Source organism: Neoarius graeffei, chromosome 26 (assembly GCF_027579695.1).
Source record: "Neoarius graeffei isolate fNeoGra1 chromosome 26, fNeoGra1.pri, whole genome shotgun sequence".
In the NCBI taxonomy this organism is placed as follows: domain Eukaryota; kingdom Metazoa; phylum Chordata; class Actinopteri; order Siluriformes; family Ariidae; genus Neoarius; species Neoarius graeffei.
The window spans coordinates 20,768,153-20,790,112 of record NC_083594.1 but is presented as its reverse complement, the minus strand read 5'-3'; the positions used below and the strand labels follow the sequence as shown (position 1 = coordinate 20,790,112).

The following is a 21,960-nucleotide window of genomic DNA, read 5'->3' as shown; positions in this document are numbered from 1 at the left end:
ATAAAACAATGCCTCTTGTCCAGTTTCGTAAAATTGCTCCAAAAATTGTAAGAGGAGCTGATTGCAGAAGGTGAGTACCCTTTCCTGGGACGGACATCGCCATGACGTAATCCTCCTTTGGGCCTTTTGGCCAGCAGGGGTGAGAAGAAAGAAAAAAAAAAAAAAACACTTATTGCTGCAGTTTTACTTTAACGGGAGAGTTGTTCATAACATAACGTTACTGAGGATCTCTTCTTAATGGATCAGTGACGCCCTCTGAAATGGAGGAGGTGCGTTGTTCAGGTGGAGTATTCGTGCCGATGGCAGAGTACAGTACAGCGGAAAATCAAAGAAACAAAAGAAGTCAAAGTTTGCTTCATGGTAGTGTTGTTCAGACACTTTCTCCGGTTTCTCGGATTTAAACCCCGGCCGAAACAGCTGACAGTAACTAGACTACACGGGAGTCAACGAGTGGCCCGTTGAACTGGATCTGCCTTGTTGGATCAGTGGATATCAGACGAATTCAAGACTCTCCGGATACTGTTTGAAGAGCATTCTTTTTGATTTACCTGAGGCTGGATGACTTGTTGCTCGCTGATTATCTTAACTTCATATTTTCCTCGTGCCCACTTTTCTACGCCGGCAAACAACTCCACATTATCACGTCTCTGTCCATTAATAAGTCCAACTTCCTCAACTCGCTGCCCCTTGACCCACAGACAGTTTATTTTTGTACGTTTCCAATGATTTTGTGCTTTGATTTTTTTTTTTGTGCGTTACTTTGTTTCATTCATCTGATTTGCTTAATTCAACGTTTAAGTCCATGTGACGTTACTACAACTACTGCCTCTTCCTTATTTAATTATTTGATTTAAAAGCTTTAACGTAGAGTCAATAGGACCTCAGTTTGGCAGATGCCTGGCACCCGAACAATAAAAGCAAACTTAATTGTGCGAGCTCCTGGTTGAGCTACGTTACACCACATTTACCCCTTTTCCACCAAATCAGTTCCAGGGCTGGTTCGGGGCCAGTGTTGGTTCACAACTCGTTCAACTTGCGAGCCAGCTGAGAACCAGTTTGCTTTTCCATAGCTCGCGATGCTAAGGGAAGCCACGTCATTATGTCGCTGTATACGTCACTTACGTCGCTACGTTTGCATAAACCTTGGCACGAATATCGAAGCAAAAACAACACAGAAGAAGCAGCAGCAGCAACAACAACAACAACAATAATAATGGATGACTTGGCGTTTGTAAAGCTGCTGCTTCTCGTCGCTTAAAAATGGCGATCTTTCGCAGTCTTGTTATTGTTGTTGGTCTTAACAACTCCGCCCCTCCGCTGACGTAAGCGGTTCTTTCCTCTGGCCCAGCAGAGAGTTGGTGCTAGCCTGGAACCGGTTTTTCTGGCCCCAGAGCCAGTTCTTTGTCAGTGGAAACAGAAAACCGGGTTCCAAACTAAGCACTGGCCCCGAACCAGCCCTGGAACTGCTTTGGTGGAAAAGGGGCAATTGTGAATGATTGCCCTGTATGGCGTTTCACTGGTAGTTTCAATGAGTTGGACAGAACAACCAATGCCGTCTTTGCCTGGATAGCTTCCCTGGATTTGACTTTGTAGAGTTTGTAGTTTGTGTCCATCATATGAAAGAAGAAGAAGAATTAAAGCCGCAAGCGGCCTCGACGGGCCCTCGCGCCAGCGGCCAAGGGGGGCGGGGGCATGCGTCCCTGCGAAAAACCTTCCACAGCTTCTGCGGCAAGAGACATTACTCCCACAATGGCGACAAAGCACAGAATTGGACACACGGCAACAATAGGGTCTCGCACTTCGTGCATTGTCGACCATGGCAAGCGCCTCAATAAGGGTCTTGAAAAGAGTTTGCTTGCCAAGTTTGACAAATCAGAAGCTGCAATATCATTTTTGCCATAACCAGCACCCCCAGGGGCGAAAGTGCACAAAATTAGGCGAACATGTCAGGTGAGCTATGAAGAGTTTGCGTATGAAGTTTGATGACAATTGAGTAAATAGAAGATGAGATATAGATTTTTGAAGAATAAAATTTTTGGTTTTTCCCATGTCAGTAGGTGGCGCTATGCTGTACATGAGCGATTATGAGTTGGAAAAATAAGTGTCTACAACAGCAACGCACTAGCACAAGGTAGTGGTGTGAAGGAAAAGCATTATGGAATTATTTACCAAAAACCCGTTTTGGAGCAATTGCGTCTGACAAAAACAGCGCCCCCCATGGACAAAAATTCCCAAAATGTGGTATACATGACATGGGAGGTAGGAAGAGGGTGGCCGTGAAGTTTGACCAAATTTGAGGAAAGACTGGAATTTTTGCCCAAAAATAGCGCCCCCAGTGGCGAAATATCACAGAAAGTGGGTAACATGTCAGAAGCCCAATGAGTGATCTGCCTGTGAAGTATGAGCAGTTTTGAGCAAGTAGAAGATTTGTTATGAATTTTTAAGCATGTAAAATGTTGCATTGAAAATTGATTGGCGTATAACTTCTGAACGGCTTATGCTACGTGAAACGTATTTAGTAACTTTTGTCAGCCATGTCTGTAGATGATGTGTATCAATCTTGGTGACATTCCTATGAACAGTCTAGGAGGAGTTGCGCCGTCTTCGTGGCAATGCATTTCGCACAAAAGTGAAATTACCTCACTTCCTGTTGGGCGTGGCTAATGCATTGGCATGACATTTTTGTCCGGCTTAGTGAGACACATATGCGTACCAAATGGCATGCCACTACTACAAACTACATGGCAACCAGGCACCTTAATGCGGGAGGCCAAAATCACAACGAGTTAGGGGGCGCTATAGAGGCCCTGAGGCCCGCCTGGATCTGGGCTTCTGGTTCTCAGTAGCGGTGGCAGTCTAAGAAAAAGGAGCCAAAGTTCGTGCGTTGTCGACCATGGCAAGCGCCCCAATAAGGGTCTTGTAAAGAGTTTGCGTGGCAAGTTTGACAAATCAGAAGCTGCAATATCATTTTTGCCATAACCAGCACCCCCAGGGGCGAAAGTGCACAAAATTTGGCGTAGACGTCAGGTGAGCTATGAAGAGTTAGCGTATGAAGTGTGATGACAATTGAGTAAATAGAAGATGAGATATAGATTTTTGAAGAATAAATTTTTTGGTTTTTCCCATGTCAGTAGGTGGCGCTATGCTGTACATGAGCAATTATGAGTTGGAAAAAGAAGTGTCTACAACAGCAACGTACTATCACAAGGAAGTGGTGTGAAGGAAAAGCATTATGGAATTATTTACCAAAAACCCGTTTTGGAGCAATTGCGTCGGCCAAAAACAGCGCCCCCCATGGACGAAAATTTCCAAAACGTGGTATACATGACATGGGAGGTAGTAAGAGGGTGGCCGTGAAGTTTGACCAAAATTGAGGAAAGATTGGAATTTTTGCCCAAAAATAGCGCCCCCAGTGGCGAAATATCACAGAAATTGGGTAACATGTCAGAAGCCCAATGAGAGATTTGCCTGTGAAGTATGAGCAGTTTTGAGCAATCAGAAGATTTGTTATGAATTTTTAAGCATGTAAAATTTTGCATCGAAAATTGATTGACGTATAACTTCTGAACGGTTAATCCTACGTGAAACGTATTTAGTAACTTTTGTCAGCCATGTCTGTAGATGATGTGTATCAATTTTGGTGACATTCCTATGAACGGTCTAGGAGGAGTTGCGCTGTCTTCGTGGCCATGCATTTCGCACAAAAGTGAAATTACATCACTTCCTGTTGGGCGTGGCTAATGCATTGGCATTACATTTTTGTCCGGCTTAGTGAGATACATATGCGTACCAAATTGCATGCCACTACTACAAACTATATGGCAACCAGGCACCTTAATGCGGGAGGCCAAAATCACAACGACTTAGGGGGCGCTATGGAGGCCCCGAGCCCCGGCCAAGTTTGGGCTTCTGGTTCTGAGTAGCGGTGGCAATTCTCGGAACTGGTGCCAAATTTCGTGCGTTTTCGCCCATGGCAAGCGCCCCGAAAATGGCCCAACAGCGGAGAAAAATAAAGAAGAAGAAGAAGACGGAAGAAGAAGAAGAAGACGGAAGAATAATTAAAGCCGCAAGCGGCCTCGACGGGCCCTCGCGCCAGCGGCCAAGGGGGGCGGGGGCATGCGTCCCCGCGAAATACCTTCCACAGCCTCTTTGGCAAGAGACATTACTCCCACAATGGCGACAAACCACAGAAATGGACACATGGCAACAATAGGGTCTCGCACTGAACGGTGCTCGGGGGGCGCTATAGAGGCCCTGAGGCCGGCCTGGATCTGGGCTTCTGGGTCTCAGTAGCGGTGGCAGTCTAAGAAAAAGGAGCCAAATTTCATGCGTTGTCGACCATGGCAAGCGCCCCAATAAGGGTCTTGTAAAGAGTTTGCTTGCCAAGTTTGACAAATCAGAAGCGGCAATATCATTTTTGCCATAACCAGCACCCCCAGGGGCGAAAGTGCACAAAATTTGGCGTATATGTCAGGTGAGCTATGAAGAGTTTGCGTATGAAGTTTCATGACAATTGAGTAAATAGAAGATGAGATATAGATTTTTGAAGAATAAATTTTTTGGTTTTTCCCATGTCAGTAGGTGGCGCTATGCTGTACATGAGCGATTATGAGTTGGAAAAATAAGTGTCAACAACAGCAACGAACTTTCACAAGGTAGTGGTGTGAAGGAAAAGCACTACGGAATTATTTACCAAAAACCCGTTTTGGAGCAATTGCGTCGGCCAAAAACAGTGCCCCCCATGGACGAAAATTCCCAAAATGAGGTATAAATGACATGGGAGGCAGGAAGAGGGTGGCCGTGAAGTTTGACCAAATTTGAGGAAAGATTGGATTTTTTGCCCAAAAATAGCGCCCCCAGTGGCGAAAGTGCACAAAATTTGGCGTATATGTCAGGTGAGCTATGAAGAGTTTGCGTATGAAGTTTGATGACAATTGAGTAAACAGAAGATGAGATATAGATTTTTGAAGAATAAATTTTTTGGTTTTTCCCATGTCAGTAGGTGGCGCTATGCTGTACATGAGCGATGATGAGTTGGAAAAATAAGTGTCTACAACAGCAACGCACTATCACAAGGTAGTGGTGTGAAGGAAAAGCATTATGGAATTATTTACCAAAAACCCGTTTTGGAGCAATTGCGTCGGCCAAAAACAGCGCCCCCCATGGACGAAAATTTCCAAAACGTTGTATACGTGACATGGGAGGTAGTAAGAGGGTGGCCATGAAGTTTGACCAAATTTGAGAAAAGATTGGAATTTTTGCCCAAAAATAGCGCCCCCAGTGGCAAAATATCACAGAAATTGGGTAACATGTCAGAAGCCCAATGAGTGATTTGCGTGTGAAGTATGAGCAGTTTTGAGCAAGTAGAAGATTTGGTATGAATTTTTAAGCATGTAAAATGTTGCATTGAAAATTGATTGACGTATAACTTCTGAACGGTTTATGCTACGTGAAACGTATTTAGTAACTTTTGTCAGCCATGTCTGTAGATGATGTGTATCAATTTTGGTGACATTCCTATGAACGGTCTAGGAGGAGTTGCGCCGTCTTCGTGGCCATGCATTTCGCACAAAAGTGAAATTACCTCACTTCCTGTTGGGCGTGGCTAATGCATTGGCAATACATTTTTGTCCGGCTTAGTGAGATATATATGCGTACCAAATGGCATGCCACTACTACAAACTACATGGCAACCAGGCACCCTAATGCGGGAGGCCAAAATCACAACGAGTTAGGGGGCGCTATAGAGGCCCTGAGGCCCGCCTGGATCTGGGCTTCTGGTTCTCAGTAGCGGTGGCAGTCTAAGAAAAAGGAGCCAAATTTCGTGCGCTGTCGACCATGGCAAGCGCCCCAATAAGGGTCTTGTAAAGAGTTTGCTTGGCAAGTTTGACAAATCAGAAGCTGCAATATCATTTTTGCCATAACCAGCACCCCCAGGGGCGAAAGTGCACAAAATTTGGCATAGACGTCAGGTGAGCTATGAAGAGTTTGCGTATGAAGTTTGATGACAATTGAGTAAATAGAAGATGAGATATAGATTTTTGAAGAATAAATTTTTTGGTTTTTCCCATGTCAGTAGGTGGCGCTATGCTGTACATGAGCGATTATGAGTTGGAAAAATAAGTGTCTACAACAGCAACGTACTATAACAAGGTAGTGGTGTGAAGGAAAAGCATTATGGAATTATTTACCAAAAACCCGTTTTGGAGCAATTGCGTCGGCCAAAAACAGCGCCCCCCATGGACGAAAATTTCCAAAACGAGGTATACATGACATGGGAGGTAGTAAGAGGGTGGCCGTGAAGTTTGAACAAATTTGAGGAAAGATTGGAATTTTTGCCCAAAAATAGCGCCCCCAGTGGCGAAATATCACAGAAATTGGGTAAAATGTCAGAAGCCCAATGAGTGATTTGCGTGTGAAGTATGAGCCGTTTTGAGCAATCAGAAGATTTGTTATGAATTTTTAAGCATGTAAAATTTTGCATCGAAAATTGATTGACGTATAACTTCTGAACGGTTCATCCTACGTGAAACGTATTTAGTAACTTTTGTCAGCCATGTCTGTAGATGATGTGTCTCAATTTTGGTGACATTCCTATGAACGGTCTAGGAGGAGTTGCGCCGTATTCGTGGCCATGCATTTCGCACAAAAGTGAAATTACCTCACTTCCTGTTGGGCGTGGCTAATGCATTGGCATTACATTTTTGTCCGGCTTAGTGAGATACATATGCGTACCAAATGGCATGCCACTACTACAAACTACAAGTCACCCAGGTACCTTAATGCGGGAGGCCAAAATCACAACGACTTAGGGGGCGCTATAGAGGCCCTGAGCCCCGGCCAAGTTTGGGCTTCTGGTTCTGAGTAGCGGTGGCAATTCTCGGAACTGGTGCCAAATTTCGTGCGTTTTCGCCCATGGCAAGCGCCCCGAAAATGGCCCAACAGCGGAGAAAAATAAAGAAGAAGAAGAAGACGGAAGAAGAAGAAGAAGAAGAAGAAGACGGAAGAAGAAGAATAATTAAAGCCGCAAGCGGCCTCGACGGGCCCTCGCGCCAGCGGCCAAGGGGGGCGGGGGCATGCGTCCCCGCGAAATACCTTCCACAGCTTCTTCGGCAAGAGACATTAGTCCCGCAATGGCGACAAAGAACAGAATTGGACACATGGCAACGATAGGGTCTCGCACTGTACGGTGCTCGGGCCCTAATAATAATAGCGCCCCAATAAGGGTCTTGTAAAGAGTTTGCTTGCCAAGTTTGACAAATCAGAAGCTGCAATATCATTTCTGCCATAACCAGCACCCCCAGGGGCGAAAGTGCACAAAATTAGGCGTACATGTCAGGTGAGCTATGAAGAGTTTGCGTATGAAGTTTGATGACAATTGAGTAAATAGAAGATGAGATATAGATTTTTGAAGAATAAAATTTTTGGTTTTTCCCATGTCAGTAGGTGGCGCTATGCTGTACATGAGCGATTATGAGTTGGAAAAATAAGTGTCTACAACAGCAACGCACTATCACAAGGTAGTGGTGTGAAGGAAAAGCATTAAGGAATAATTTACCAAAAACCCGTTTTGGAGCAATTGCGTCGGCCAAAAACAGCGCCCCCCATGGACGAAAATTCCCAAAATGTGGTATACATGACATGGGAGGTAGGAAGAGGGTGGCCGTGAAGTTTGACCAAATTTGAGGAAAGACTGGAATTTTTGCCCAAAAATAGCGCCCCCAGTGGCAAAATATCACAGAAAGTGGGTAACATGTCAGATGCCCAATGAGTGATCTGCGTGTGAAGTATGAGCAGTTTTGAGCAAGTAGAAGATTTGTTATGAATTTTTAAGCATGTAAAATGTTGCACTGAAAATTGATTGACGTATAACTTCTGAACGGTTTACGCTACGTGAAACCTATTTAGTAACTTTTGTCAGCCATGTCTGTAGATGATGTGGATCAATTTTGGTGACATTCCTATGAACGGTCTAGGAGGAGTTGCGCCGTCTTCGTGGCCATGCATTTCGCACAAAAGTGAAATTACCTCACTTCCTGTAGGGCGTGGCTAATGCATTGGCATTACATTTTTGTCCGGCTTAGTGAGATACATATGCGTACCAAATGGAATGCCACTACTACAAACTACATGGCAACCAGGCACCTTAATGCGGGTGGCCAAAATCACAACGAGTAAGGGGGCGCTATAGAGGCCCTGAGGCCCGCCTGGATCTGGGCTTCTGGTTCTCAGTAGCGGTGGCAGTCTAAGAAAAAGGAGCCAAATTTCGTGCGTTGTCGACCATGGCAAGCGCCCCAATAAGGGTCTTGTAAAGAGTTTGCTTGACAAGTTTGACAAATCAGAAGCTGCAATATCATTTTTGCCATAACCAGCACCCCCAGGGGCGAAAGTGCACAAAATTTGGCGTTGACGTCAGGTGAGCTATGAAGAGTTTGCGTATGAAGTTTGATGACAATTGAGTAAATAGAAGATGAGATATAGATTTTTGAAGAATAAATTTTTTGGTTTTTCCCATGTCAGTAGGTGGCGCTATGCTGTACATGAGCGATTATGAGTTGGAAAAATAAGTGTCTACAACAGCAACGTACTATCACGAGGAAGTGGTGTGAAGGAAAAGCATTATGGAATTATTTACCAAAAACCCGTTTTGGAGCAATTGCGTCTGACAAAAACAGCGCCCCCCATGGACGAAAATTTCCAAAACGTGGTATACATGACATGGGAGGTAGTAAGAGGGTGGCCGTGAAGTTTGACCAAAATTGAGGAAAGATTGGAATTTTTGCCCAAAAATAGCGCCCCCAGTGGCGAAACATCACAGAAATTGGGTAACATGTCAGAAGCCCAATGAGTGATTTGCGTGTGAAGTATGAGCAGTTTTGAGCAATCAGAAGATTTGTTATGAATTTTCAAGCATGTAAAATTTTGCATCGAAAATTGATTGACGCATAACTTCTGAACGGTTAATCCTACGTGAAACGTATTTAGTAACTTTTGTCAGCCATGTCTGTAGATGATGTGTATCAATTTTGGTGACATTCCTATGAACGGTCTAGGAGGAGTTGCGCCGTCTTCGTGGCCATGCATTTCGCACAAAAGTGAAATTACCTCACTTCCTGTTGGGCGTGGCTAATGCATTGGCATTACATTTTTGTCCGGCTTAGTGAGATACATATGCGTACCAAATTGCATGCCACTACTACAAACTATATGGCAACCAGGCACCTTAATGCGGGAGGCCAAAATCACAACGACTTAGGGGGCGCTATGGAGGCCCTGAGCCCCGGCCAAGTTTGGGCTTCTGGTTCTGAGTAGCGGTGGCAATTCTCGGAACTGGTGCCAAATTTCGTGCGTTTTCGCCCATGGCAAGCGCCCCGAAAATGGCCCAACAGCGGAGAAAAATAAAGAAGAAGAAGAAGACGGAAGAAGAAGAAGAAGAAGAAGACGGAAGAATAATTAAAGCCGCAAGCGGCCTCGACGGGCCCTCGCGCCAGCGGCCAAGGGGGGCGGGGGCATGCGTCCCTGCGAAAAACCTTCCACAGCTTCTGCGGCAAGAGACATTACTCCCACAATGGCGACAAAGCACAGAATTGGACACATGGCAACAATAGGGTCTCGCACTTCGTGCGTTGTCGACCATGGCAAGCGCCTCAATAAGGGTCTTGAAAAGAGTTTGCTTGCCAAGTTTGACAAATCAGAAGCTGCAATATCATTTTTGCCATAATCAGCACCCCCAGGGGCGAAAGTGCACAAAATTTGGCGTAGACGTCAGGTGAGCTATGAAGAGTTTGCGTATGAAGTTTGATGACAATTGAGTAAATAGAAGATGAGATATAGATTTTTGAACAATAAATTTTTTGGTTTTTCCCATGTCAGTAGGTGGCGCTACGCTGTACATGAGCGATTATGAGTTGGAAAAATAAGTGTCTACAACAGCAACGTACAATCACAAGGTAGTGGTGTGAAGGAGAAGCATTATGGAATTATTTACCAAAAACCCGTTTTGGAGCAATTGCGTGGGCCAAAAACAGCGCCCCCCATGGACGAAAATTCCCAAAATGTGGTACACATGACATGGGAGGTAGTAAGAGGGTGGCCGTGAAGTTTGACCAAATTTGAGGAAAGATTGGATTTTTTGCCCAAAAATAGCGCCCCCAGTGGCAAAACATCACAGAAATTGGGTCACATGTCAGATGCCCAATGAGTGATTTGCGTGTGAAGTATGAGCAGTGTTGAGCAATTAGAAGATTTGTTATGAATTTTTAAGAATGTAAAATTCTGCATTGAAAAATGATTGACGTATAACTTCTGAACGGTTTACCCTACGTGAAATGTATTTAGCAACTTTTGTCAGCCATGTCTGTAGATGATGTCTATCAATTTTGGTGACGTTCCTATGAACGGTCTAGGAGGAGTTGCGCCGTCTTCGTGGCCATGCATTTCGCACAAAAGTGAAATTACCTCACTTCCTGTAGGGCGTGGCTAATGCATAGGCATTACATTTTTGTCCGGCTTGGTGAGATACATATGCGTACCAAAGGGCATGCCACTACTACAAACTACATCGCAACCAGGCACCTTAATGCGAGAGGCAAAAATCACAACACGTTAGGGGGCGCTATAGAGGCCCTGAGGCCCGCCTGGATCTGGGCTTCTGGTTCTCAGTAGCGGTGGCAGTCTAAGAAAAAGGAGCCAAATTTCGAGCGTTGTCGACCATGGCAAGCGCCCCAATAAGGGTCTTGTAAAGAGTTTGCTTGCCAAGGTTGACAAATCAGAAGCTGCAATATCATTTCTGCCATAACCAGCACCCCCAGGGGCGAAAGTGCACAAAATTTGGCGTATATGTCAGGTGAGCTATGAAGAGTTTGCGTATGAAGTGTGATGAAAATTGAGTGAATAGAAGATGAGATATAGATTTTTGAACAATAAATTTTTTGGTTTTTCCCATGTCAGTAGGTGGCGCTATGCTGTACATGAGCGATTATGAGTTGGAAAAATAAGTGTCTACAACAGCAACGTACTATCACAAGGTAGTGGTGTGAAGGAAAAGCATTATGGAATTATTTACCAAAAACCCGTTTTGGAGAAATTGCGTCGGCCAAAAACAGCGCCCCCCATGGACGAAAATTCCCAAAATGTGGTATACATGACATGGGAGGTAGTAAGAGGGTGGCCGTGAAGTTTGACCAAATTTGAGGAAAGATTGGAATTTTTGCCCAAAAATAGCGCCCCCAGTGGCGAAATATCACAGAAATTGGGTAACATGTCAGAAGCCCAATGAGTGATTAGCGTGTGAAGTATGAGCAGATTTGAGCAATTAGAAGATTTGTTATGAATTTTTTAGCATGTAAAATTTTGAAGTGAAAATTGATTGACGTATAACTTCTGAACGGTTTATTCTACGTGAAACGTATTTAGTAACTTTTGTCAGCCATGTCTGTAGATGATGTGTATTAATTTTGGTGTCATTCCTATGAACGGTCTAGGAGGAGTTGCGCCGTCTTCGTGGCCATGCATTTCGCACAAAAGTGAAATTACCTCACTTCCTGTTGGGCGTGGCTAATGCATTGGCATTACATTTTTGTCCGGCTTAGTGAGATACATATGCGTACCAAATGGCATGCCAGTGCTACAAACTATATGGCAACCAGGCACCTTAATGCGGGAGGCCAAAATCACAACGACTTAGGGGGCGCTATAGAGGCCCTGAGCCCCGGCCAAGTTTGGGCTTTTGGTTCTGAGTAGCGGTGGCAATTCTCGGAAGTGGTGCCAAATTTCGTGCGTTTTCGCCCATGGCAAGCGCCCCGAATATGGCCCAACAGCGGAGAAAAATAAAGAAGAAGAAGAAGACGGAAGAAGAAGAAGAAGAAGAAGAAGAAGACGGAAGAAGAATAATAATAGTGAACTCTTACAAGAACAATAGGGCCTTCGCCCATAGGGCTCGGGCCCTAATAATAGTGAACTCTTACAAGAACAATAGGGCCTTCGCCCATAGGGCTCGGGCCCTAATAATAGTGAACTCTTACAAGAACAATAGGGCCTTCGCCCATAGGGCTCGGGCCCTAATGAAAGTGCACCTGAAAAATCTACAGGAACTGCATGATCAAGTCAACAAGGACCAAAGAAACGTTTCCAACATCATGTGGAATCCATACCATGAAGAATGGAGACTGTTTTGAGAGCAAAGGGAGGTCCTACACAGTACAAGTACAATAAAGTATTCAATGTGTAAACATTGCCATTTGCTTTGACAAAAAAATAAAATTAAATTAAAAAAAAAAAAAAATGGTGTGGCATCTTTCAAGGATGGGATTACCTAATGTGAGATTGGGGAAGGGGGCAGGGCTTCCAGGGGGTTAATATAAAAAATAATAATAATAATTCACATACCGAATCATCAATCACCTCAGATTCATAAGTTTATAGGTTTATTTGCCATTTTTACTGGCGGAAAAAAGACGACGACTTCATACTGTATTTCTGAACTGATCATCTTTTGTAGGGTTTTAAAGTAGAGCTTCTACAAAAAAAAAGTGGAAAGTTCACCATCATGCAAGTGATAAAAGTAGCTTGTTTCACAGATGGTAAATGTAACTATAAATAAATAAAATGCGTCATGTTATTCTCACTATCGCTTCCTAGAACAGCATGCCTTGTTGTGCTTATTCCTCACATATTAAATAAAACACCTGAAGGTCAAGAACGTAGTACGGTAACTCACCTGGCCTGGCATCAAAACAGCCCTGACGACCAAAACATCAACCAGAACTGAAATGTGACGATGTGAGAGAGGACCAACCTCCACGACAAATTGTATACAACAGGGAAATCAACAAAGGACTCAATTTTGTTTAAGGGAAGATCGACCCGAACTGAATTCGCATGATAAATGAGAGGAGATACAATTCTAGTCAGAAGAAAATGCGTTCGCAAAAATTTGACAATACAGTCACCAAGTTTTGTGCACTCAGAACTGAAATCCATTGAGAACTGAGGGAGGGAGGGAGATATGATTTAACTGAAAATAAACAAAGTTGCAAACAACTTGTTTACAACAAGAAAATCAAGAAACAAATGACCAAGTTTTGTTCCTCAAAGGAAGATCTACCCAAAACATCGATCAGGACTGAAATCAGGTGAGAACTGCGAGAGGAGATACAATTCTCATGAGAAGTCCCAAAACTCGTTAAGGTGACCTAATTAGCAGTTCGTTAGCAAAAATTTGACAATACAATGGCCAGGTGTTGTGCAGGAGGACAAGTTCTTTCAAAACAATCAGAATGGAAATCCATCAAGAACTGACTGAAGAGATACAATCCATCCATCCATCCATCCATCCATCCATCCATCCATGGCTTATCCGGATCCGGGTCGCAGAGTTAGCAGCCTAAGCAGAGCAGCCCAGACTTCCCGCTCCCTGGCCACCTCCACCAGCTCTTCAGGAGGAATACCAAGGCGTTCCCGGGCCAGCCGAAAGATGTAATTTCTCCAGCGTGTCCTGGGTCTGCCCCAGGGTCTCCTCCCAGTGGGGCATGCCCAGAGAACCTCCCTTGGGAGGCGTTCAGGGGGCATCCTAACAAGGTGCCCGAACCACCTCAACTGACTCCTTTCGATGTGAAGGAGCAGTGGTTCTACACAGAGTCTCTCCTGAATGACCAAGCTTCTCAACCTGTCTCTAAGGGAGAGCCCAGCCACCCTGCGGAGAGAACTCATTTTTACCGCTTGTATCCGCGATCTCATTCTTTTGGTCACTACACACAACTCGTGACCATAGGTGAGAGTGGGAACGTAATGAGATAGGTCACGAGATATGATTTAAATGAAAATAAACAAAAGTTGTAAACAAATTGTTTACAATAAGAAAATCAAACGACCACGTTTTGTTCCTCGAAGGAAGATCTACCCAAAACATCGGTCAGAACTGAAATCGGGTGAGAAATAAGAGAGGAAATACAATTCTAGTGAAAGGCCTGGAAAATTTGTTAATTTGGCCTAACTCCTGAGCAAAAAATTTGACAAAATAGCGACCAAGTTTTGTCAGGAGTGATGAGTGTTTTGTTCGAAAGAAATCGGAATGGAAATCTGTGGAGAACTGATGGAGGAGATACGATTGAACTGAATTGTGGACGATGGACGCCACGCCAACGGCTCATTGGCCTTATGATATCTTAATTACTTGTCTCAATTATTTCGCCCACTTTTATAAAGATCGTGATCACACGGCGTTTGAAACCATATCTGATAATATTTCAGATTCTGAGATGCTTTAAAACGAGTGTCACGATTTAGACATCAGTAACATAAGTCTCAGAAAGAAAGGTAAAGAAACAACCTTCATGTGTCTTGGCTGGGGGAACACTGCGAACATTCATTTTTGGTCAAATGATACCTTTCATGAGCTATATTTGTATCCAGGAATGAATAGGATCACATGACTTACGTTTCTCTGTGCAGATCTGCAACCTTCACTCCCGTCAGCTGCTCCAGCTCAGCAATGGAGCCCACACACACCACCTGAACAGAAGCACAAAGCTCTTCGTTTATAGTCGCTCCATATCTGACAGCAACACACATGTGGTAGACTGTAAAAATACGCTTCCGAAAATATCCGAGTGATAAGGTGTATTTTTTCATGGGTAACACTAATAAGCTCCTTTTCCACCAGTGCAGGATTCACACTTCCAATTCGGTCCTTGTAGACGTAGATCTATTTTTTTCTTGCCAAAGTACACAAGCAGAAACGAAGCAATGCCGGATTTCGTACTAAATCTGAGGATTCGCACAACTTAATAAAATCACAGCTTCATTTTTCTTTTTTTAAGCTTCCCGTCCCTATAAATGACTCACAGCTAGATCATTTCAGGACGCGTTAGCTCTAGCTCACATGAGGAAGAAAAAACAGTTGCTGAAAGTAAATCTGAAACCAGGACACGTTATAACTCCACACAGAAAAGGAAGTTTATGTACTCGAGAAAATAAAAGTGTGTTATCTCTCTTCTGAAGTGTTAAGGTTGGCCTGTTGTCCCTGTTCAGGTAAAATGGCCCAGTTAGCACTAGAGAACGATACAGCTCCACTTTCTGGCCCACCGAACGCTCTGGGAGTCCGGAAGCACTCCAGAGATCGTCGCTTGGAAACAACTCATTACGCTATTTTCAGGAAGCAGGTCGTTGTCCTTATTTTCCAAAAGGCCCAACTCAGCCTGCAATGACACCAACAACCCAATTCTGACTTTGCGAAGAGCCACGACGCTTAAACAGCCCTTAGAGTCATTAAAAGATCTTAAATATTCTACGAAGGTTTAAACTCCGATTGGGACTAGAATCGTTCCTATTTTTGCATGTGGCCTCCTCAGATGGAGAAGGAGACTGAAAAAGAGAGAGAGCAAATGCCTAACTGTGAACCATTAACATTGAGGATGAACTGCCTGGATGGTGGAACCTTCTGAGGCCCTGTCCACACGGCAATGGATTCAGGTGACTCCGATACAGTTGCTTATCGTTTAGGCCTGGCGTCCACACGGCACCGGCGTTTTGGGTGCCCAAAACGCAATCTTTTTGAGAACGGGTTCCAGAGTGGAAAGATCTGGCAACGTTGCCGTTGTGAAGTCATCTGGATGAGTAGAACGGATTTGTTTACGATGACGTCACAACCACATGACTGTGAGTGCTTCACGCCGGGTAGAAGTGTAACGAACTCGATGCGAGTTGTCAACAAATCCTATAACTTGGTTCATGAAACGCGCTTACAAAATATTTTCACTGTGAATATTTATTGTGTAATGGTGCAAAGTGAGAGAGAGAGAGAGAGAGAGAGAGAGAGAGAGAGAGAGAGAGAGAGAGAGAGAGAGACTCTGCCCTTAGGGCAGAGTCAATCCCGCCAGCAAAAATAGGGAAAAAAAAAGGAGCAATCTCACCTCTTCAGATGTTGGCTTTAGTCCTACAATACATTCCTCAAAAAGGGCGTAGAAGAGCAAATTAATCCATCAACGTGTAGCATTCAATTTATTCCGGACCATTAACGACGACGCCTTCCGCGTAGAATCATACATCATCCTCGCCGCCATATTGGATAGGTCAAAGCGGAGAATAAAGATTCATGTGCTGCGTTTAACTGTACCAACAGGTTTACCGTCCAAACGAGATCACATGGGATTACCTTTCACAGGTGAGAAACAACAAATTAATTCATCAACGTGTAGCATTCAATTTATTCCGGACCATTAAAGACGCCGCCTTCCGCATAGAATCATACGTCATCCTCGCCGCCATATTGGATAGGTCAAAGCGGAGAATAAAGATTAGCTGCGTTTAACTGTACCAACAGGTTTGCCGTCCAAACGAGATCACATGGGATTACCTTACAGGTGAGACTGGAAAAATACTTTTCATTGTATTTGGTCGTTATAACGTAATTTTATGAACAGATTTTCCTGACTTTGTGGCTAATATGAAGTCTCGCGCATAATGGTTTATGCGCATGCGTCCTTACTTCTTCTATTGTTCTGGTGTCTCCGAAGGGACCGTCTTACAGCGCCCCTAGAGGTGTGGCATGTGTATTGCATCGTTTTCAGCAAGCGTTGCGTTGCCATATGGACCTGATATTTTACTGATCGTTGCCCATTTGGACGCGATATATTTTTAAATAACATCTCGTTGCCGTTGTCGTGTGGATGTAGCCTAAGTCAAGGCTGAAACTCCTCCTGAGGAAATCATTTTCCAGGACTCACATGTGGAACAGTTGCTGTACAATGAAAATGATCTTATAACGACTTACATTTGCAATCATTATAATCAAATCAACAGCCCTACCCACTCTTTACTGATGGCAAAAAAAAAAAAGTTTTAGTGAAATATTAAAAGTGGGTGCAGTAAGGAGGCTCTCACTGCTAAAGATCAGTAGCTCATTAAAATTAACAAGAAGACAGAGTCGTCTATATCCCCCGCCCTATATACCAAGTTTCAAAATATTATTCGTCATATTTTTCAAGTTCTGCTGCAGGAAACCAACCCTGCCTCTTTACACTGACCTCAGCAGCCCATGGCATTAGTATCGAAAGGCACATATACATGACTTAATCAACACATATACCAACTTTCAACATCATACCACTCATAGTTTTCAAGTTCTGCTCCGGAAACAAAAGCTACCTCTAAGACTAACCTGAGAGACCAAGTCTGAAATTGTTTCCATGGAAACATGAAAAATTAAAAATTCTCAAAGTTCTTAGTATGAAAAGGCACATCTACATCACCTTGTTAACATGTATACCGAGTTTCAAATCCGTATCGTGAATAGTTGTGGATATATGCTCTGCAAACGAGCACTGCTCTTAGAAACTAAGTCAAAATCTATTTATGTCAAAATTTGAAAAATACTGTTAGTCAAAAATAGCAAAAGGCACCGGTTCACATGTTGCTTGATATGTATGCAATGTTTCATGAAGATATCTTCAGTAGTTTTAAAGATATGGTCCAGATATGAAAACATGACTGGACGGACGGACGGAACCCGTTTCTATATCCCTTGCCAAACTTCATTTGGGCGGGGGATAAAAAGAGGTTTAACCTTAAACACCTTCTCACCGACCAAATAATACTTAAAGGAACAGTCCACCGTACTTCCATAATGAAATATGCTCTTATCTGAATTGAGACGAGCTGCTCCGTACCTCTCCGAGCTTTGCGCGACCTCCCAGTCAGTCAGACGCAGTCAGACGCGCTGTCACTCCTGTTAGCAATGTAGCTAGGCTCAGTATGGCCAACGGTATTTTTTGGCGCTGTAGTTAGATGCGACCAAACTCTTCCGCGTTTTTCCTGTTTACATAGGTTTATATGACCAGTGATATGAAACAAGTTCAGTTACACAAATTGTAACGTAGCGATTTTCTATGCTATGGAAAGTCCGCACTATAATGACAGGCGTACTAACACCTTCTGCGCGCTTCGGCAGCGCATTGATATCTGAGCTCCGTATCAATGCGCTGCCGAAGCGTGCAGAAGGTGTTAGTACGCCTGTCATTATAGTGCGGACTTTCCATAGCATAGAAAATCGCTACGTTTCAATTTTTTTAACTGAACTTGTTTCATGTCACTGGTCATATAAACCTATGTAAACAGGAAAAACGTGGAAGAGTTTGGTCACATCTAACTACAGCCCCAAAAAATACCATTGGCCATGCTGAGCCTAGCTACATTGCTAACAGGAGTGACGGCGCGTCTGACTGCGTCTGACTGACTGGGAGGTCACGCAAAGCTCGGAGAGGTACGGAGCAGCTCGTCTCAATTCAGATAAGAGCATATTTCATTATGGAAGTACGGTGGACTGTTCCTTTAACAGTCATCCACAAAATCGAGTCGTACATGAGCTGGTAGCTGACGAGGCTCGTAGCACTGAGTCGGCTATAAGCCGTGTACGACGAGATTGAGTGGAATAACTGTTTTTATTCTATCCACATTCACTGGATTTTCAGAAATGGAGCATTTTTTAAAATTTTTTGCAAATTCAATAAATAAAATCTTTATACAAAACATCCGACAAAATCATTTCCACTTAGAATATAAACAAGTCAGTGAAATGACAGGAGAAAATTTGTGAAAAATGCGGTAAAAATAATTCTTGGGGGGAAAAAAAAAAGTTCTTACCATCAAATACTTTCATTCCATATTTTGTTGCTTTTTTTTTATTTTTTGGGGGTTTTGTTTTCGACTAGAGTTTTTATTTAATCCTCAGTTGGTTCAGCAACACGCTCCGCCATTTTGTTTTTCTCGACTCACGGTATTCTTGGGTTTCACAGTCACGTGACTTTTCTTAGCAATTTCACTTCCGGTAAAACAGCTGGTGGTCTAGCAAACCAAAACGGCTGCCGTAGTGCAAACAACTAGCGAGAACTTATCAGAGTACGCTCGTAATCTAGACGCCACTGCTGGCTTTAGATATAAATCAGAAGATCGCCATGTGCAATGGAATCGACCCCTATAGTCTGGGAAAGAAGGATTTGTCATACGATCTCGAAAACTACCCTTCAGTCGAGTTCCCCGACATCTCGAACTATCTGGTGTTGCAGACGTCCTTCTACACCGCAAAACAGATGAAAGTGTGGAAGAGTATGGAGGCTTACAACTTTTTTGTATGTGGCTGGGTAAAGCACCTCGCTATCAAGTCACTGCCGAATGAATCCTGTATTGTTTTTGCCCGTGTAAGTATTTTTTATTTTTTATTTTTAAGCTTTTCGTTCGCGTCTTTATAACGAAGCGCTGCAAGTTAAAGTGTAAACATACGACAGTTGGCTTGATTCTCACTTGTGTTGGCTCTTATCTCTCAGGTAAATCATTCACAAAGATCATCAGAAACCCCTGAAAGTAGCGTAAAATAACGACTCACAGCAAGAAAAGTACTTGGAAAACACTAAGGCTGTAGCTGAGAGGGCGATACAAACCTTTCACCAAGTGATCACTGCAAACTCGAGCATGCTTCGACTCGGCTCCCTTCGATTTCAGTGAGAGGTTCGAAAGTCACCTTTCCATGAAATTCTGCGTTCGTTCACCCTTTTTTATTAGTTCACGGGGAACCCTGAAGAAACTTTTATCAGGTTTCATGGTTTGATCGATTCGAACAACGCAAGCGTAAGGCATTTTTCATGCCAGCAATGCACCTTCTCCGTACAAATGCTTTGTCAACTGAGCTTTGGTAGACCACCAGCTAAAGTTTTGAATAACTAATGAGGCGGATGTGACGTCACGTGAAACCCAAGAATATGAGCTGATAGCCAAATAGTAGAGTAGCCAATCAGAGGGCACAATTGCTCATATCAAGTGAATGTGGATAGAATAAAAACATACCACTCTGAGTCAAGTATGAAGAATCTCTATTAAAACAATACAAACATGATTTAATACTTAAAGGAGAACTGAAGGCAATTTTTTTATGATCAAAATTCTATTTCTCATTTTATTTAAATATAGGAATGCATTTTTGATTGCCATTTTGAACACTGCTCGAGCAAACTATGAGTGTTTGAAATATGCTCTGTAATATATATCAGTCCATATGTCAAAGCGATGGCCGTAAACGAGATTCGTTGAGACCTGTGCGAGACATCGTAGGACGGAAGTAAAACGTACAGCGCAAATCAAAGTGACCGACATCTGCCAACGCTGTCAAAAGACGCGCGCGCCCTCTTTCGAATGCTGATGTAATCAAGCTGGAAGTTTTGTTCGTTTTGATAGCGATCAGGAAAGTTTGAAAAAAGTAGGCAGTAATCATCACTTAAACTCGTTTTTGTGCAATACTTCGTTTGGAAAACAGTTTTCAAAATGGTGGCACGGACACCTGGCTGACACTTCACGCTTTGAAGTCTCGCACGAGTCTCATGAAGATCACGCGGATAAGCGACGCCTGCTGTGGACCAAACGAACTAAATTCAACACAGCTAACAACCGACTAGGCCGATAAGTATAATATTTAATTGCAATTAGTTGCCAATACGAGTCACGATATAAGGTTACTAAAACCGAAAACGTAATTGAATAACACGTTAATTAAGAAATAAAGCGAGTTTAAAAATGACTTCAGTTCTCCTTTAAGCCCAAAAAATCCCAAATTGGGTCAAAGTTCTACACCTACAGTACCAGTCAAAAGTTTGGACACCCCTACTCATTCAAAGGTTTTTCTGTATTTTGATTATTTTCTCCATCGTAGAACAATACTGAAGACATCAAAACTATGAAATAACACATGGAACATATATGGAATTAAGTGTTAAAAACAAAACAGGTTTGATATTTTAGATTCTTCAAAGTAGCCGGCGTTTACATTGATGACGCTTTACAAACTATTGGCAGCATCTTACCCAGCTTCATTAGGTAGTCACCTGGAATGCTTTTCAATTAACAGGTGCCTCGTCAAACGTTAACTCGCGCAATTTTTTGCCTTCTTAATGCGTTTGAGATCAAACAGTACCGGTAAATAGTAAATAATAAAAATACAGTCAATAGTCCTATTTGACAACTGCATAGATTAAAGCAAAAAAAATTATTTGACTGAAAATTTACGGGGGGGGGGGGGTGTTATGGGTGGATTTCGATGAAATTCTGAGAATGGTCAACTTAGAACTGATAACTTTATCAATTAATTAATGGATTAATATATTAAATTTATTGCACTTTCTTTCCATTGCTTCCGTATATTATTTTTTGTGGCAAACCACACAAATGCAAGCGCCTGGAACGTTTAGTTTTTTGCACCATGAACTAAATGGCTTTCCGTTTTCACCTATTTCGTACAGCCAAGCCCACCTCCACTTGTTTTACACCTTTATCGATGGCAGACACATCAGTGCCTTCTTTCATGTAAAGCGCATCCATGCTGCCGAAACCGAAAGCAGAATGACATGCTCCTCTGTGCTCGACGTCAATATAGAAAAAAGTTTGGATCTTCGCTTAAATTAAAATTTGACCTTACTTTGTGTTGAATACGGCTTCAAAAACAATTCAAGATTTTATTAAGAGAAATATTGTAGCCAACGCGAGTGTTAAGTTACCTAAAAGATCGCGTGAAGTTGGCTGCTATCTACTTTGCATTCGTTCTCATTTTCCTCCATCATTTCATAGGCCAGAAACAGATGTTTTGACGTAATTTAACTTAGTAGGCTATGATTATTATTCAACCGTAGTCTTCTAGACATTTTGACTGTTTGGGGCATTGAACGCTGGTGTATGATTTTCAGGGAATAAAGTTTAGCGCATGTCGGAACATCATTGCGCTCGCAGCCTCCAACTCCTCAAACGTCCTTTAAATTGTGATATAACGTACCGGTAGGCTATAAGCCACAGTTCTAACATACCTTACACATTGGCCTAACGAAAATAATAATTGTTGGGGCGTCTGCTGATTTGTTAGCTATAAATTTAGGTCTAATTACTTCTGACAGTCTGCAAGCATTGCACCGTCGGGTCTTCAAGTCT

The 21,960-nt window shown here is 43.0% G+C and overlaps 1 protein-coding gene across 2 annotated transcripts in view; it reads right to left on the bottom strand.

Annotated features, from left to right (window-relative positions):
* iars1 (isoleucyl-tRNA synthetase 1) overlaps positions 1-21,960 on the bottom strand; it is a 307,104-nt gene that overhangs the window by 170,878 nt on the left and 114,266 nt on the right. For both annotated transcript variants that reach the window (XM_060910911.1, XM_060910910.1), the window contains exon 15: positions 14,438-14,511. In XM_060910911.1, coding sequence (XP_060766894.1) covers positions 14,438-14,511 — 74 coding nt within the window. The remainder of the gene's footprint in view (positions 1-14,437; positions 14,512-21,960) is intronic.